The following is a 19,514-nucleotide window of genomic DNA, read 5'->3' as shown; positions in this document are numbered from 1 at the left end:
TTTCTTTCTTTTTTTTCCCCTCAAGGTGAGATTAGTGAACAATGTTAGGGGAAACATGGGTCAAGGAGATGCATGTCTCCAGGGATCTCATTGCCTGGGGAAGAAAAGTGTTAACAGAAAACTGTATTTTTTGGGCTGTCTATCAGACAATCGACCATTACCAAATTCCTGTCCTAACTTCTCTTGAAAAGACTTAAAACTACATAATTTCTTTGAGGCTCCATCTCTGTCTTCTTTTACTTTCTGAAAGCCTTATCTCTTTTTTCCGCCCAGAGTTTCTCCCTAGCTCACTAGCAGTTTTCCTTTAATCTCTGAAAGTCCCTGTGTAACTGATATAGATTGATATGCAACCTCTTCTGCTGAGCAATGTGAATTAGCCTCAGTCAAGCAGTGGCTCTATTCATTAGCTTAAGCCTCGGCAATTCTGGAACAAAGTGCCTCACTACTCTAAAGTGCCAGCACACAATGCCTAATAAGTCTTTATGTGCTATTAGGAAGGCTTTGAAAGGCAGGCTGAAAAGTCTGATGTCCCCCCCCCTCCTTCCCGTTTACACAGAGCGGTGATTGTCATTTATTGAAAGCTGTAATAGGAAATAGGGCTGTGCAAGCTTCTGTGCGCCTTTAATAGCTCTGTGAAACATTAAAAATGGGGAATTTATTAGAATGCTTTTTAACTAATGAATCAGGGTCTAGGCGCCCCTCACTTGCCACTTTGGTAAAAGCCCTCCTAATTTATCTGAATAAATATGTTACTGAGTGTGTTGTGAGTGAGAGCAAATGCCACTCTTGAGTAGTACTGATAGACCAAACTTGTACAGAAATGTACACCAGTACTACTACACTGCTGATGTACCTCATAATACTAACAGCAGAATGGACACTGTAACTCTAATATAGACAGAAGCCTTGACAGCACACACAACTGCACTTCCTATGAACTAGTAACTGATAGGAATCCAGTCAAGCTGCTAACACATTCTGAAAAATGACGGCTCCCACGGGGAAAGAGTCTGTAGAGGGAAGGGATTAAGGAACACAGAAAGCTTTGCTCTTTAGCTGCTACAGGAGAGCCACTGTAGGCGTGGGTGGGTTGAAAGGCATAAGTAATGGATGTCTCTTCCCTCCCATTTTGTACTGTATATCTTTCTGCTGCTTGACACTTAAAACTTTCTTATTGAATGATTTTCTGCTCTGTGTTGTTTATTCCTCATTCAAAAAGTTTAAGGTGTCACATGCAGTCATTTCTACAGAAGAACTGAATATAATCCAGTACAGAAATGATGGCAGTCTTAAGTACTAGCCAGCATGAATAAATAAAGCAAGGTTGGCTGAAGCATTTTGAGGGACTCTGCTGTTGATGTAGTCAGGGCTCAGAAAAAAATGTGTGTAACATCAATGTAGGTCACATGACGTAGAATGGAATACTAACTCAGGAAGGTTAACAGCTCACACCTGCTGCATGCACATTACCATGCCACATTCCATTTTTTTCCCAGCAAGAACAGTCTCTGAGCGTTTCAGCTGCACTTGGAGCTCAAACCAATCTGTTTGACACAATAATCATTCTATATTCAAAGTAGCTGATCTGTAGATGTTGATTCAGCATAATTTTCATTGTGAGGGTAAGACATGGCATACCATTGGCATGCCAGGTTCTATGCCAGTTTCATTTCATTCCATGTATTTCTGATTCTGACTCTGATTTCAGCTTTCCTGTGCTTTTTAATCAGTGTTGAGCTTTTGAAAGTCCAGCAGAATTATATCTTTTGAGTCACTGGAAAGCTTTTGACATGAATAATCATCCAGGAAGAGTTGAGATTAATTGATATATATATGTTTGTTTCAAGTTGAGGCCCAGTTCTGCAGCTGAGGCAAACAAAGACTATTGTTTGCGAATGTATGGTATGAGCTTGGATGGATTGCAGCAATTTATTTTATTTTTTATTTTTTGATGACGTAAAATAATCATTTAAACCATTATGCCCCACTTCCCTGGCCTTTTGTCTCTTATCCACCACTCAAATTGGAAGTTTGATACAATTCAAACGTTCAAATAGAGGTGCCAGATGAAAATCTACTTTCAGTCTCACCTGATAACATGTTAGCTATCTTGGTGCTGTTGTTGCTCCAGTATGTTCTGCCATCACCGCCCTCACCTCATCCTTTGATTCTCCTGGCTGTTGACAGCTTACCCTCTCCTCTCCTGTGCAGGAAGCAGCCACTGTATAAGCATAGCCCTGCAAAGATGAGGCAGAACTGAACAGCCCTCCATCCATAATTAATCCACCTTGATTGCATTTCCTAATCCAGTTTTGATGTGGTTCCCCCACAGCACACGCATGTGGCTCTGTGTACTTGCTTAGACTTGCTAAGTAGAAGTCACAAGTCTTCAGGGCTTCTTTGAAAGATTCAAGTGTTCAAGTGATTGAGTGGCAGTATTGTCAAATAGCACAACAATACGTCATCTTTTATCCATCAGCCATTGAAAAATATGTGTGCACTCTTTCAGTTTATAATGAAATTAGTGTTATTGTATCTTACTTATTTTTTACATTTTGGTGCCAGATTTATATTTAGTTTTTCTATTTTGATAAGCTAGATTTAAGCTTATTTCGTCCCAACAAATCCCACCATGAGCAGCACTAGGCCACTGTGGCAAGGAAAAACTTCCTTTTAAGAGGCAGAAACCTCGAGCATAAACCCTGCAGTAAGTGACAGTAGAAGAAAGAGCGAGGGAGAGAGAGAGAGAGAGAGAGAAACACAGCCTGGGCACTAATGTGACTATATAGCAGTCCTCAGTTGTATTAGTTTTGGGTAAAACATTTTGGTAAAATTTTCTTTTTATTTTGCCTCTAGGAGATTCAGTGTGAATAAGGACCAGTCTTTTTTTGATGCAAAGATTTGTACATTAGCAGGTATGAAGCACAACGTAAACACAGTGCTCTGTTGAGTTAAATGTGAGAGTTCAATAAAATGTTTTGATCCCTGAAATCAATAAATAATTGTGATAAATTGTGATCGTAATCTCTACAGTTGTGATCAGTCTGCTCATAATCATGCAGCCCTACTATGTAAGTATTACTTTTAAAAATAATGAAAACTTTTGAAAACCATTCTTTTCTCATCATTATTTCACAAGGAACTGAATAATAGAATCGCCCCTGCTGGGCAGCAACAGCAGGGCCAGTCCTATAAACATGGATGTCCATGACTGACTACACTAGTGGTCAGCCCTGTGCCCTGTGACTGAGTGACAAAGGTACACTAGTGGTCTGCTAGCCTAGTGTTTGAGATTCCCCATTGGCCATTGCACTTTCATAATGAATTGGTGTGAACAATTTTCCAGGGGGATGTTTACAGGCAGTGTTACCAACTTAGTGCCTTTGTCGCTAGATTTACTGACTTTTCAGACCCCTTTAGCAATGCTTTGGACAAACCTTAGCTAGTTTCTGTAAAGGAATTTTCACTAATGCAAAAATGCATGACACCTGTCTCCCTGAATGTTCAGTGTACAAGTGTATTTGAAAGTATAGCCAAAATCACAACTGTTGTCTTTAACTTATGTGCAGTTTAAAATGTAAACTTAATGGGACAGAAATATATGTAAATGACAACAGCTTTATTGGAATTCGGCTGCGTCATAATACTGTATATGTGAGCATAGAGTAAGAGAGAAACAAATTAATAAAAGGCTGAAACCAGCTGACAATAGGCAGAATACAAAACTGACACATGATAAAATGCTATTTAGTGTATTATATCATTTAGTGACATTTAGAGACTTTTCGAGCAGGCTTTAGCTACTTCAGCCACTAGCTACTCCCCTGAAAGTAGTTGTTTACAGTTGTTTCACACCAGTTTTCAACTGCTTCCTCAGTTTTGTACATTGACCATGCGCTGTCCAGCCATAAACTGGGTTTTTTCTTTGGTCTAAACCTATTTTAAATGGTAGTATATATACCACATGTACAGGTCTGTACAGGAGTTTATTGAAAACAAATTCTTTTTAGAGCAAGATAACAATAACCCAGTCATTATCAATGTTTGTTGAATTTGTAATGTAAAGAATTAGCTCTATGTTGTTGTGAGATGCAGGGTGGGCGGTCTGTGTGTTTTTTGTTTTTTTGTTTTTTTCCCAAGGTTTTGGGGCTCACAAGGTTCTCAGTGCCTTTTCAGCAGGTACTTATGGAAGAAGTGATGGATTACTTCACTTTTTGCTATCTCCATCTTACTCCCAGCTCTGCCCCTCCCCTTCCTCTTGCTGCTGCTGTTCTGTGGGGAAATGAATGGGCCTCCTGTTTACTGCATCTGCAGCTCACTCTGTCAGACTCCACCATGTATCTGGTAAAGAGGGTTGGTGTGCATGTGTGTGCTCAGTGTGCACATGGATCTATAGGATTTGCTCAGGGACTTACAGAGTCTGTGTGTACGTGTGTTTGTTAGTGTGTGTTTTTTAGTCTGTTTGTGGGGGTGTGGGTTTGGCCAGGTCATCTAGTACTCTGCATGCAGGCTTGGAGCTGGCTGATAAGCTGTTTGCAAAAACTGGCAATTAAAAGTTGATCAGGCTGTCAATTCAAATGGAATGAAATGGAACCAGAAAGTAATTAAAAGGATGGCATGAAAATGACAACAATTATATCTCTTAGCTTCCCATTACTGATGCACAGAGGAATTTAATTAGTTTAGGAGCTTGTATAGTGACTCATACAGTAAACACACAATAACACAAAACAGCAGCCGCCACAAAAAACTGGTTGCTTCTTGTGTATAAACACAGACTGGCTATCTCAGTTTCACTAGTAAACCTACAAACAGGGAGGCTGATGGATATGGGTACCACTGGTGTTTAGTTATTGCTGTTGAATCATTAGCACGATCTATGTGGGTCCAATTAGTGTGTTTTAAGTGGCTGGTGGGTTGGCGGGATATTCCCAGTCCACCCAGTCCGCCCATATGGCCGTAGGCTGTGTATCTGCTGTGTTAATGAGCCTGTCAATTTCCATCCCACTCAGGGTCCAAGATGGGCTGATGGGCATCTTCTTATACACACAGTATGTACTGCGGAGAATGACTGCTTACACTTTATAGACAGCACACACAACAACTGTCAGTCTGTGTATTTCTTTTTTCCGAAACATTCACTCAGGCTTCATATATAGCCCAGTATCTTCGTAGTTGTCCCAGTATCTTCGTAGTCCAGAAAATGCTGTGTAGCATGGCATAGTCCTGCTGTAGCCACCTGGATTTTAGAGACTAATTCTGTCCCAGATTCAAACAGCTGCTCTCATTAGGAACTTTATTTAACCCTATTCCTGAAAGGTTGACCACAGATGTGTATGGTTCTATATTAGCCAGCTGGGCTCTGTAGAGCTTTCACTCCATGTTTTATATGCTGGGGACTTGCTATTAGCAGGGTGATGCATTCAGCTGAATGTAGCCAGGAACATTCAGCTGTGATGATGATGATTTGCAATGAAGCAGCAAGATGGCTGTCATGACTGGTCTGTGTTTTAGTGGGTTTTGGTGACTGGCTTCAGTGATTTGATTCTAGTAAAACACAAAGCTACTCAAGTCCTGTGCTTGAGTATTGTTTCTGTGGAAAAGAGGACTAATGTGCCTGGATTTGTTTTCTTTGAATTTCTGCTTGATAAAGTCTTCTCAACTCATGTCAGCTTAATTATCACCGGGCGTCTTGCCTGGTGATATTAATTTGACTTTCTGGCTCAAGGTCTGCCTTCTCTTTGTATGACTTAATGTGATGGTGATGAGGTCAAGTCACTGACTGATTGATCAGGTGGGTAATGTGGTATAAACTGGACTTTTATATAGCAGAAAGTCCTGGATAATAACATGGTTGTTTCAGATTGATGATGATTTAGAGAGTCCCTCTGCCAGAAGCCACCACCGTGAAGTTGTAATGTTATTTTGACTTTTGTGGCCACACAATGAAAGTGTTGGGCTGTGCAAAATAAGAAGAACACTGCCACAGACTGCAGCCTTAGGATGTACCAGAGACTTCTCATTCAGTCTCAAAAAAGCATCAAGATTAGGAACTTTATTTTCAGTGTGCTCTTTAAAATGACTTCTTTAGACCAACCCTTAGGCCATCATTGAGTTGATAGATCAGATGTGATGCTCATCATTGACTCTGTTAATTTAAATGTGAATCAGCGGTCTGCATGAGACTGTTAGCACCCACAGCAAATATTGTCAGATTATGTTTTTTAGGTCCTGATACCTTTTACAGAATTGAAATATTCATTGGTGTTTCCAAATGGACAAATACTTGCACTGCACATTATATCTGTTTTATATTGCCAACAAAATTAAAGGCATTTTTGTCAATACACAAATCAGGCTACTCTTTTGTATAAATTTCACTGAAATACATTATAATGAATCGTCAGTTACATCATCACACATTTATTCTTCCTGTTGAAAAAAGAGATGGAAGAGCATTGCAATGTTTGAATTTTACTGTTGCTACTACCACTACTACTACTAATAGTAAGTGTAGTGTCTGATTATCTGACTGCTTGTGTTTCTGGACCAGTCAGACTTTGTAGTTGTGTTCCCCAGTTCTAGGGTTGCAGTGATTCATTTGGTGCAGTACTGCTTTTAGGTGCAAAAAATTTGTTTCCTGCAGCCACAGGACACTGTTCAACAGAGGTTACTGTAAACAGGTTGGCAATGATAACTAAAGATGTGTTTCCACTCACGGTACAGAAAAATGGTGAGACACAGTTCGGGCATGGTCATTGTGCTGCAGATTAGGCAAAATCCCATCAAGACATTAAAAGGATAAATGCTGCGAATGGTATTTCTCTACTCTGATATTCACCTTGACTCTTCACCTTGTTTGTTTGATTTATATCAGTTTTAATATTCATAATTGTATGTTGATGATTTCCCTATTTTTTATTTTAATGAAAAACTGAAAATAATGAGGCCCACTTACTTCCATCACGAAAGAAGAGCACCTTGGGGCCACTGGAAGGGTGGACAGAATTAGCACAGTTTTACCCTGAGGTTCTCTGGATGCTGAAATTCATGATGAGCAAGGTTTTGGCATAGCAGGGTTTGTCCTGTATGTTAACAGCTGCATAATGCCCATTGTAGTACAGTAACTACCTTCCCACAACACTGACATCACACCCTCAAGACAAGTTTTGGCAGTCACAGCTGGATCTGCAATTGGAGGATGTGTGTGCATACATTAACATAACAATAAAGCCAGAGAGGTTTTAAGGAGAGAATAAAAAAGCACTAAAGATTTCCAAAGATCATTAAATGATGGCAACTTTCTGTTTACAACATGTGTGCTTTACCTCAAGGTGAATACTGGGGCAGGCATACATTAGCATGAATTAGCATGTTTAAGGAGTGTGGGGACACTGACTTTTCGTTACAAACAGACAAAGTCGATAAATCAAAATGAGGGCCAGCCGCTCAAGTGATTGTTGTGGCTCTCTGGTCACCACAGAGACACAGGAATGAGTGTGCCGAAGCCTCACAAAATAGGGTGTAGCTCAGTGGTCCATAATTCAAGAATGAATATGTATAAGTAGGAGCTCAGTGGACCTGGCCTAGGGGGAAATAATTTTGTAGACAGGAGGAGACTAGAATCACCATCTCTCCCTGTTCAGAGAGAGTAGAAGAAGCCCTGCAGTCATCATGAAGAGAATGTGCTTCAGTAACATCCATTCTGTACCTTTACTTGTTTAGTCATGAAAGGAGTGGAGTAAGAGACAGCAATGTGTATGGAGTTTGAGATATTAAGGCATTTGGTATTTTTTAAAACTGAGCTTGACTGCAAGTAGATGAGGTGATTTTCAGCCTGCTGTAGCTAGCTCCGAATATTTCAGTCAAGAGCCATCAATTAATAATATGTGTGGCATTAATCACAAATAAATGGGAAAAAGGAAATCAGGACTGTAGAATAAGTTTTTCCAACAGTAACTTAAATCACTATTCATTGTTAATCATGAGCGGCAGATAGTCTTTTACTTATCACCAGTCTTCATATCTATTGTAGCTACTGCAAGTCATACAATCTGTACAAACGCTGTATCATTGCTATAAGTTGGATTTATTTGTATTCTGTTCTTTTTTAGTCATTTGGTTTAAATTTTGTAAAATGCAGCCTTATCATGGAAGTGTTACTGTTTTTCTTTTGTTTTTTTCCATTACACATACATGCCACCTCCATTTCATACTGTATTTTCAGGTTCCTTTGGTTTTTATCTTCCTATTTAATTTATACAACTCCCATACATATGGGGCCAATGTATATATTAACAAGTAAGAGAGAACTTAAAATGTTTATTATTATTTTCAGTTATAGTAATTTAGTTATCATTATTTATCCAAGAGTCAAACATTGTGCTTTAGACAGCAAAATATCATCTGAATATCACCATGGATTCTTGATAGCTTATTCAAGATTCTCAATAGGCAGAACATACACTAGTGAAGAGATCAACCTTGATGTGTTTATCTCCAAGGGGAAATTCTTCTAAGCTACTTTGGGGATTCCTGATTTCTGTAGTACTGACCCATCTTTTCCTTTAAAAAAAACAAGAATTAGTTTGCCTCAGTGTCCACATAGGCGACCAAGCAATCAAGATGTAGACAACTACAGAGAAAATGGCTTGGTTTTTGTCCGGAGGGTTCTAGAGACATATCATGGAAAATAGAAGCAAACTGGATGTACCTGACGACCACAGGGTCAGAATGCCTGTGTAAATGAGAGATTTCAACTTTTGATTTTCAGTAAATTTTAAAAAATGTAAAAAAAAAAAAAAATTCAATTTCTTATCATGGATTATGTAGATAGGAAAATGGCAGTTTTATTCATTTAAAATTATATACACAACACAAAAAGTGCAAGTGACTTTCCGAAAAGAGTGTATACACCAGTGTCTGTGCCAAACTGTTCATCAGAAGCTCCCTGGGTCCATACAGCACCTAGCTGAAATCACAGCTGCACTTCAGTCCTTCCAGCTTAAGTGGACTCTAATAAAGTTGCTCTTTGATGCATTAATAACCTCTTCCTCCCTACTGGGCTCTGGGGCTAGCTTCCGAACAGCACCCCACATATCCTTGCCTGATATGCACTGTTTAATTATTTCTTTCTATGAGTGTTGGAGCGAAACGGGGGAAGAGGAAAGTGATGACATACTTCTAATGAATCTTTGAATAAATAATCCTGCTGTCTAAGCTTAAGGCATCCTGAACCGACCTTAGTTGGAGAAAGGTGGAACTCAGAGGAAGCAGGGAGTGGGTAAAATGATGAAGATAGAAGAGATAGAGAACACACCTGGAACTACAGTGACCTCTGTTGTACGAGACTCCACCTCAACCTGTGTTCATCATCAACCTCTGATTTCCACCTGCAAAAAGCTTAATTCATTTCAGACAATCAGGATTATACACTATCAAACTATTACACTTTAAAATGGCATGACATTAAATATGTTTTCATCCACCAATTTTTTATTTGTTCACCATAAACAGAAGTTAAAACGTTAAACAACTCAAGTTCAAATTTTATTTTGGCAAGAGATAATAAAATGTTTTTGGGTCTGCAAATCAGCCTGAATCATTTTTAAATTGTTCATGCAGTTCCTATATTCCCCCCATTGTGATTTTTCTGTGTCCACGATACATTAATATGTGTTAATATGTGTATGGTTTTTGATACAGTCAGTACAAATCAGTAGCTCATTTGCATCTTTTAGCAATGTTTCTATTTGGTTTCCAGAAGTGAAAGCATATCAGAGTCATTACACTGCCAGGGGACCATGCATACTGTGAGCTGCAGTGAACAGTGCTCTGTGAACAATGAACAGTACATTACTTTATTATTATTGTTATTTAGAAATGTTGAAATCAATATTATTATTCAAAATTTTACATCTTCTAACCTTCCTGTCTTCTCCATCCATGACAAGAGCAAAATATAATCAGATTTTTCTGTGGTGTTTAAGTGTGTTTTTAGACTGTACACATTCTGTTCCAGAAGGAAATGATTCACCTGTGCAGCAGCTGGATGTTTTCACTTTGCTGCGTGTGTACCGTGTTTCATTGTGCTTGCACCTGTCAGCATGTGTGCGGATGTGTGTGTGCATGTGTGTGTATTTTGGAGGAGGGTGGCCATTTCTCTACTTATCAGAGGCAGTGTGAGATTGAGGGCCATCACCCGCACTCTGTTGCCATAGTGAAGGCAGATGGAGGGCAGCTTGAGTGACAGCTGATCCCGCCACACACATTTTCTCTTTCTTCATGCTTGTTGGTGCTCCACTTTCTGTGCAGTCACCTCATACATGGAAGCTCAGTCAATAACAGATACTGTAACTGATCACCCAGCTATGTTTCATGTTAGCACACTGGGTAGAGGATCTTACATGTGTTTTTGTCAGACAAAATGCAATCACTGGTGGGGTCAATGGGACTAAACAGTTGACACTGGCCCAAATCTAGTTGCCAAGGGCAACTGGGCAACCAGTACTGTTTTAGCTGCGTCACTGACTGCAATCAAAAAATGACACTGATCTCTACTTGATTTTAGTTGTTGCTTCACCAAATCTCAACATTATCCCATAATTCATAGTTGAGTTGCACAACTTATAGTATCTGTTGACTAAATGAAACAAAAATGAAGTTCTTTACTTACTGTGATTACATTAGTATAATAATTACATCATGATGTGATTAGAGCTTGGACAATAAGATTGATGGATAGAATGATATTAATATATGTCAGTATTTTCTAAATTGTTTAATTGACAAATTGTAGTGTATTCAAACATCATACATCAGCACAAAAAATCATTATAAATATATTGTAAATAGCCTATAGTTTTAAGCAGTCACCTAAACACATAAAATAACTATAATCTATAATCTATAAATCTAGATCATCTTCACTTTCATAATATTCAGAGCAAATTGATTCTAACTAAAGTATGTAGAATATATGTAATATGTTAATACTTGTAACAAGGGCACAGCTTTGATTGTGATGGATATCAGGTTTTTGATGGTTTCATGCTCAGCTAGAGTAATGGGTGAGGCAGAGTGTTCAGGTGACTGGCAGAATTATTATTTATACATGCAGAAAAGTATAGAAGATTTATGATGCTTACTTGAACAGCAGTTAATGGAAATGAAATGCAGCACACATTGTCATCTGTTTTTTATAGATTACTGTGTAATATATTTAGAGCTGAAACTGTTATTTGATTGACAGGAAATTCATCAGTAACAGTTTTGATAATCAATAAAATGTTGACCAAAAACCCAATGATCACCCAGAGTGACCATTGGCCAAAATATGAACTTTTTTATCTTGACACCATGATCTTGAGACCATGACTCTGCTGCGAAGAGCAGGGAAGCTAGTCCTGGCAGGTAGCTGCTCTCCTGCAAGTTTGTTAATTATTATTGATTATTGTACAAGAGATTTACATACAATACTTACTTACTTACAATGTGGTATTTCAGTTTTTCGTTTTTAATGAATGTGCAAAAATTCAAAAATTCAGTTTTCACAGTGGGGTATAGAGAAAAAAAGAATTTCCACAATTTTAATGCAGGGTTTCAACATAACAAATTAGGTGTAGGGGTCTAAATACTTTCTGAATGCACTGTCCATCTAGGTAATACATGAAACAGAGTGTACAGTAATTTACTTTATTTTTCTGTTGGATTTGTATTCACATAGGTACTGTAAATAGTCCATAAAAATAGGCAAGATATATCATTTATCAATCTCCTTAATTATTACACAATAGTTCATAGGATAAAAAACATAGAGATTGTTTGATGTTGAGTGTATTTTAATGATGCCCTAACCTTTATTCATCCTTTCCTTTCCTTATTTTGTTTGCTTAGATTGGACAGCTTGTGTTCAAGGGTATGAAGCGTCTGAACAGGATCCAGTCCATGGTGTTTGAGACCGCCTATAACACCAATGAAAACCTTCTGATCTGCGCTCCAACTGGTGCTGGCAAGACCAACATCGCCATGCTGACTGTTCTTCACGAGATCCGTCAACACCTGCAGCCGGGCGGTGTCATCAAGAAGGATGAATTCAAGGTCCAACTGCAACACACACGCAAACATACAAGCTAGAATTCCTGAATATGGGCTTGCATATTGCTGACATGGTAGATATGATACAGTATCATTACATATTATGCTGGTTGTTTGTAGGAAGCCTTTTTCCTGGGCTGACTGTAATATATCTGTCTGGCTGTCAAGCAAAATCACAGTCAGAATTTAAGAGAATTTCTGTGTAATGTCTGAGAATGTCTGCAATAACTGCTTGGCGTTTCCAGCATTACTCCACCACAGAGTCTCAACATGCCTCATGGAGATTAAGCATGCTTCTTGCTGAGATTCATGCACCCCATGGAGAGATTCTGATCTGATCCTTGGAGCTTTGGATGTTGAGATTACAGGCACCATTTAAATGGGAGCTATCTGATAGTTTTAAGTCAAGGACAGCTGAATTTACTTGATTGTGTTTGCTCCAAAAGTCTGTTTTGCTAATTTGTTGTTTTTTTTTTCTTTTTTATGACTATAAAATTATCAGAAATAAATTACAGCCTTCGGACATTTCCTAAAAATGCTAAATACTAAAAATGAATGGTTAACAATGCAGACCTGACTACCGCAGGAGCTTATCACAATCACCGTTCTGACCAATCTGACCTGGTCCTTGGTTTTTTATTATTTGGTATCTGTTTCAACATCATTTTGCAGGTATAAGTGCAGTTATTTTGGTTCAGAGTTTTATTTGATCTTCAGTATTATGTTCAAACTGGACCAAACCTTTCTTCTATAATACAGCAGTCTTTCTCTCTATTGATGAACACCACAGAACCACTATAAAAACATATTAAAGCAAACCCTCAAACCCTATGTAGTATTTTCTTAAAGCCTCTCGAAAACTTGGTTTTAAATGCATTTCTATAATGTTAAATATTGAATATTATTATTTTATTATTAAAAACTCTGAGTTAAAGAAAGTAATGGTTTGGTCTGATCAGGTTTGATTGACAGGGACAAGTGGCAACGATGTTGATTCAAATATCACTAAATTTTACTGGTGCATGGAAGTACATGGCATTACTTTTTCCTCCCACTCTAAACCAGTGACAAGAGCTAAGATAAAATAATATAGAAATAAACCTCTAAATTAAAGGAATAATAATTAGACCACCTTTAGTAGATTATATTATGTTTTTATAGGACCCCATTCCTCATAGTATGAAACTGACTGAGAAAGGTTTTTAATGCAGAGCTGTTGAACTATCAAAAATATTTAAATGTTTTTCTGATTTGAATTTAGGCCCATTGTGGCTATGCAGATGTAGTGTCTATGAAAAAGCACAGAATAGTCATTAGTATAGGACTCATATCACTGGCCAAACAAGCATGACTAAGAAAGCCTTATCTAAAGTTACGCATTTCACCTTACCTGCATTACAAGAGAAATTCTGACAGTGATTTAGCTTCATGTTTGTTTTACTTTTCATCTTATTATCAGATTAGTTAAATTTTCATTGTCTGTGTACTTCAGATGTTTCTTTCATATTTATGAATACTTGATGTAAAAAAGGAGATAAATATGTTTAACAACAGTTAAAATAAATATAAATAAAATAAATAAATAAAAATAGAATCTTAAATAAATGCACAAAAAGTCAGCTTTTGTCATCTTAATTTAAAAATAGATGTGTTATTACACCCATAGTGTCAATCCTTACATGAATTCAGATAAATAATTCAGACATTCCAAAGTCTTTGTTCTCTTTCATGAAGACATACATACACATGGGCCAGCCAGTGACAACAGCCACTTTTCATACATCATCATTAAACTTTACCCATGCAAGTGTCTGGCGTCATATTTCTCAGTAAATTGTGATTTGTGCTGGTTGCCAGGGAACAAATGATCCTCCCTCTTTTTGCTCATTTATCACTACCATGTCTTTTCAGTCCCTCCACCCCCAACCCCCTCTCCAACTGCTACCTTTCTCACTCCACCCCTCTTTGTTTATCCTATTAATTTTGGTGTCCCTCTTTCTCTGTAGATAGTATATGTGGCTCCAATGAAGGCCTTAGCAGCAGAGATGACTAATTACTTCAGCAAGAGACTGGAACCACTGGGTATCACTGTTAAAGAACTCACTGGAGACATGCAGCTAACCAAAGGAGAGATACTGCGAACACAGGTACACACACACACACACACACACACACACACACACATCCTTGTACACTTATCTCTGTGTACTCGTCATTAACATAATGCATTTCCTAGCCCTTTACCCTAAACCTTAACTATCACAGCTGAATGTCTGAATGAATCTAACCCAGGCTTTACCCTCAAACAGCTATCTAAATGTGTGGGGTCCAGCATTTTGGTCCATATGAAGCTGTTGGACCCCTCCAGAACAGGGGATATACAATGAAACAAAACCACACACAGACACATGCAAGGTGATCTTGGTCACTTTTGGGACATTATATAGACTTGAATTAATTTCCTGGAGATTTAACCCAACCATATCCAAAACCACTACTTGGCTTACCCTAACCCTAAGCATAATCTAATCCCTATCCCCAACCTATCCCAACCAGCTTTTTCCCAACTGGGGACACAGCTTTTGTCCCTGGTTGGACAATTGGACAAGCCCAATTTACTGGTCTGCAGTCTGGAATTTGACACACACACACACACACACACACACACACACACACACACACACACACACTGTGAGATCTGTCACATTTAAAAAAAAAAAAAAAAGAAGTTCAAAGTAAGGGGACAAAAGTAAAGTCCTCCAGGTTTTCTCCTCTACACATGTATGTTCTCTAGCACCCCCAAGTGGATTGGATTGCGACATTTAGTGGAGGCTATATCATCATATATTCTGCAAAGTATATTAATCACAATTCTGCTTATTATTAGTCACAAGTGTAAGTGAACTCTATATATTATTTAATTTCTGACTAGTGTAGAAATGGATTCACTCTCGCTTTAAAAAGAGAAAACGAATGATAAAAGGGCCTTCTATAAATTCTAAGTGTCTGCTGGTCTTGTTTTGGCTTCATCAGTGAAAGCTTATCATTATGACCATTATGAATGGAATCCTAGTGTCCATATTTGCAGCTTTACTGTTTTGTGACACTGTATATATTTTTCCAGTCCCTTTTCTGCTCTTTGTATGGAATTTTAGTACTTCCTGAAGTGATGGTTTGTGACACAGACATTGTCAAGAAAACGAACAAACAAAAATACTATGAAGTTTGGAATGGGAACCACTGTGCTACCACTTACCAACTACTATCTTGCCATGAACCAAATAACTACATCATTGACACCAGACCAGTGTAGTCCTTGGTTCTTTTCCAGCAGCACTGTGGTGTGGACCTGTGGTGAAGGGTTACAGTTTAAAGGATATGTCTGGTGACAGTCTGTATTTTGTTATCATTGACAAATCCCAGTGGAGCCAAACCAACAATGAGCTGGTCTACTAACAAGCACTGTGTTCTACAAGGTAACATGCTCCTTCATTCTCATGAACATACACTGTAATTTATTAATTTTAATTTTAATTAATTATTAATTAATTCATTTTTGACTCATTTCCATGTACACTGTCCTGCTGCTGAAATTACCCACTAGTGCTCCTAATGTGCCAAATGCACCATGTCCTCCTGTGTTTGTTTTTTTTTTTTAAATTAAACTACAGTGTATATTAGTGACCTAAAGATTTATGTCCCTAGTAGAACCCAATGGGCTTGTAGTTGAGTTGCACAGATGGTGGGGAAATCAGAAAGTATTGAAAGACGGGCTAACATGATGATGAATGATCTATAAATACAAGATGATGTGGGTATGAAAGACATTACTTATAAATCACAGGCAATCCACAGAGTGTGCTGATGCTTAAATTCAATGTTATGTTTTTTTTTATTTTTTAATAACTTGAAAACCAGAAGTACAGAAGTAGTATCAAAGAGGGTGCACAGGTCCACCATGCATACTTTACATAAATGTAAAGTAACAGTGACTGCATGCTGTTTTTTGCAGTGAAGTCATTGTAAAGTGATTATGTCATTTCATGGAGGTTCTCTCTGGTATACTTCATGCTCTCTTATATTACAAAGTGTTCCTTTGCCTCATCTCACTGCCTTTATTAACCTCTCATACTGTTTTGCACATTTGTTTTTTTTCTAGCTGACCACAGCGGTTCCTTATCTGCCTGTGGTGTGCTGCTCTAGTTTGTTCTGTGACAGGACCTACCAAGTGCCTCTGCTAGCAATGCAGTGCAATCCACATGCTAATGATAAACCTGGGTCTGTCTTTTTTAATCATCACTCCATGCTGACACTGCTGATGTTCACACAGTGTCGAAGGTCAGCTGTCAGATGTTTTGTCAGTGTCTTGGAGAACATCTTTATTGGTGTTTAAGCATCTGCAGTTGATAATTAATTCAAGGATCTCCCCAGTGTTGTACTGTAACTGTTGTTCTCCACAAATTTGCCATTTTCATCCTTATTATTCTGTCCTGGGTTTCTTTATCCAAACAAATGACATGTCCCCTAAGGCCCTGTTAATATGGGTACACATAATTTTATTGATATTAGACAGTTGATTGTATAGTAATTACAGGATCAATAATCTAGTTGTCACTGGGAAACCAAATATATATATAAATAAATATATTTTCATATATAGATGTCCAGAGACTGGATTTATAGTTTTAGTTAATCTTCTTCCACTCTCACTCCTCTCACTGTTATTCTCTGTGATGCTTTTGTCAGTTTTTCCCTTCCCCTTGGCTCACAGGTGCATCTGATTTATTTCCACATCTTCCCCACCTTTCCTTCCTTCTCAGTTATAAAGGGTTATGTTGTCCTTTTTCTTTCCCACTTTTAGCCACAACCATAGTTTTACCACACCTACTACAGAATCATAAATCATAAAAAAATCATTGTAACAGATTGATTCACAGAGTTGAGAGAGAAGTTATTTTCTCAGGTATTGGTGAAGAGCAGATTGAAAGACTGGTATGTTAATTTTCTCAGCTGTGTTACCAGCAGTAAAGTCATATAATATACCTTTTGACATAATTATAAACATGGTTAAACATCTAAGCCATGACAGTGATGTCCTTGTTAACTACAACATTTACTACACTACTAATGCTGTCTGAATGGCATTTTATTTTGGGCAAAAATATTTTAGATGGTTCTAATACTACACCATCCAGTTCTGGACTGTTAGGCTTAAAACAAATGCAGTAAAGATATTTTGATCTACAATGTTATTTTCCACATAAACACGGAACACGTATTTGATTGGTATCAGATCTAGTCTTGTTATATCTAGACTAGGTAAAGTATATGGCTGGACCGTGCATGAGCATTTGAAATTATGAGACTGTCTCTCCTGCCAGGCTGCTGACATCATTGTCAACACTGGTAGTCCCTGCTTTGGCAGTGTGCTTTACTGCGACAGACATACAGTTCTCTGCAGCCAGACAGAACTCTGCTAAACACCTGAGACAGACAGGAAACAAAAACAAGCTACACTCCTAATTACATAATAGAAACTGTAAGCCAAATCATTATGGCCGGTCGGCCAACTCACTCACTCATTCAGTCTTTTTTCGTTTTTAGTGCCACCCCACCATTGCGGTCCAACCAAGAATAAAGTTGTTGGTGCTCTCTGGTGGACAAATGATGCAAAGGAGACACTCTACTCTTTGACCTCAAGCAGAGATATAAATACTTTGTTTCACTTTACCCTCTTGATCTCGTATGTTTTTTTTAGTTTGTTTTGTTTATTTTTGTTTTTGCTCGTCTGTTGGTGGAAATTACTTTATATCAATCAGAATATCAAGAAACATTTCTCAGAACGTGCACATACAGCCTAATCAGTGCTGGTAAGTGCTTGAGAAGTTAAAAATGCAATTACTGCACATATTCACTTTTCAGTAAGAGTTTTGTTTGTTAAATAGTTATGACTAACTTATGTGAGCGGTACATTTTATAGCGTAATTACAAATCAGTCAAGTGTCAGTGTTTCCTTGTGAACAAACTATGTAATGGAGGCATTGTTTGACCTCAAATATAACTTTGGCATGTCTTAACCACAATTCCTGGCTGTGTATCAGCAGACAGACTCTCTCTCCAATTACTTAAAAAGTCCATTAAGTTGACCAGATTGTTTTCTTGTTTTTTTCCCAGATCTGATTTTACAACTGACAAAGTGATGAGAATAACTTGGTCAATTACAAAATTAGCCAAGCGTGTTCAGTTGCTGAGTTTAATAACTCAGCAGCACATTATTTTTTAAATAATGTTTTATGGGGTTTTGCTGATGGTATGTGCAAATTCAACCAGAGATATCTTAGAGAAAGCACCTCTATGCAGGAGTTTTTTCCTTATTAAAAAAACCTGTTATAGAAAGAGGATGGATTTATTACAATGAGGCCAAAGAAAAAGGGGATGAAAGCTGCAGATTGAGCACATATTTAGAGAGAGAGTAGGGCTCCTCCAGCTCACAGGGAAGTGGAGGTTGGTGGATCTAGCATGAAAGACTTAACAATGAAACTGAGAAGGTAGGGGAAACATGCATATCTGTTAAATCCAAAAGAGTTGGATTTGAGAGATTGCACAGCTTAGAGTTAAAGTTTATAAGCCTTATGGGGCTTATGAATACAGAAACGGAAAGGTTGGGGTTTGGTTGTCTGTGTGTGTGTGTGTGTGTGTGTGTGTGTGTGTGTATTGAGTGTTGGGTTTTGGGTGAGTGGTGGGGGCGTTTTTCTATGAAATGAGGCCAATTCCAGCTAATCTGAAGGTGTATTAAAGTTGCAACTCTATCAGGTCATGAGAAATGATTTCACAAAGAGAATGATTAGTCAGATTCACTGCAGCTCTGCAGCAATCTGCAATCTCTCTTTCACTTAGCCTTGTTCACTTTTTTTTCTCTCATCGCTCCATTTGACTGTGTTAAAGACAGTACAGTTTTACAGAGCGGTTGAGTGAAAAGACTGTCCAGACTTAATAAGCCGAAGTGATGCCATGCCAATTTCATAACCCAGCTATGACCAAGATGAAAAAAAAAAAAAAAAAAAGCTATGACCAAGATGCTAACTTTTACTTTCTTTGACTGTGTGGAAATGTGAGGTTTCAGTGGAAATATTGAAAGCATAGTGCACAGCCAAATCCGATTCAGCTGACAAATTTCTGAGCCGGGTGCAGTTCTAGTATTTATAGTATTAGTACCAATTAAAAAAAAATATATATTTATGTAGTGTGCCAGTTACAATCCAGGTACAATCTTTACCTTTAAAAATGTAATTCTTATAGGTACAAATAGATTAACAAATAGATTTGTCATGAAAACATGTGAGAATCATTGTAGTTATTTTAGTAGGTAAATATTACCAGTTTGTGGGCAGTTTTTTTCATTAACTGAAGAAGTGAAT

At 37.9% G+C, this 19,514-nt stretch overlaps 1 protein-coding gene across 3 annotated transcripts in view; it reads left to right on the top strand.

The window, feature by feature from the left end:
- Positions 1 to 19,514, top strand: part of ascc3 (activating signal cointegrator 1 complex subunit 3) — a 148,443-nt gene that overhangs the window by 46,895 nt on the left and 82,034 nt on the right. For all 3 annotated transcript variants that reach the window (XM_018665694.2, XM_018665695.2, XM_051075770.1), the window contains exons 9-10: positions 11,896 to 12,099; positions 14,103 to 14,243. In XM_018665694.2, the coding sequence (XP_018521210.1) occupies positions 11,896 to 12,099; positions 14,103 to 14,243 (345 nt within the window). The remainder of the gene's footprint in view (positions 1 to 11,895; positions 12,100 to 14,102; positions 14,244 to 19,514) is intronic.

Source organism: Lates calcarifer, linkage group LG15 (assembly GCF_001640805.2).
Source record: "Lates calcarifer isolate ASB-BC8 linkage group LG15, TLL_Latcal_v3, whole genome shotgun sequence".
Taxonomy (NCBI): domain Eukaryota; kingdom Metazoa; phylum Chordata; class Actinopteri; family Centropomidae; genus Lates; species Lates calcarifer.
Note: the sequence above shows the minus strand (reverse complement) of the source record. Positions and strands in the feature narration are given on the sequence as shown.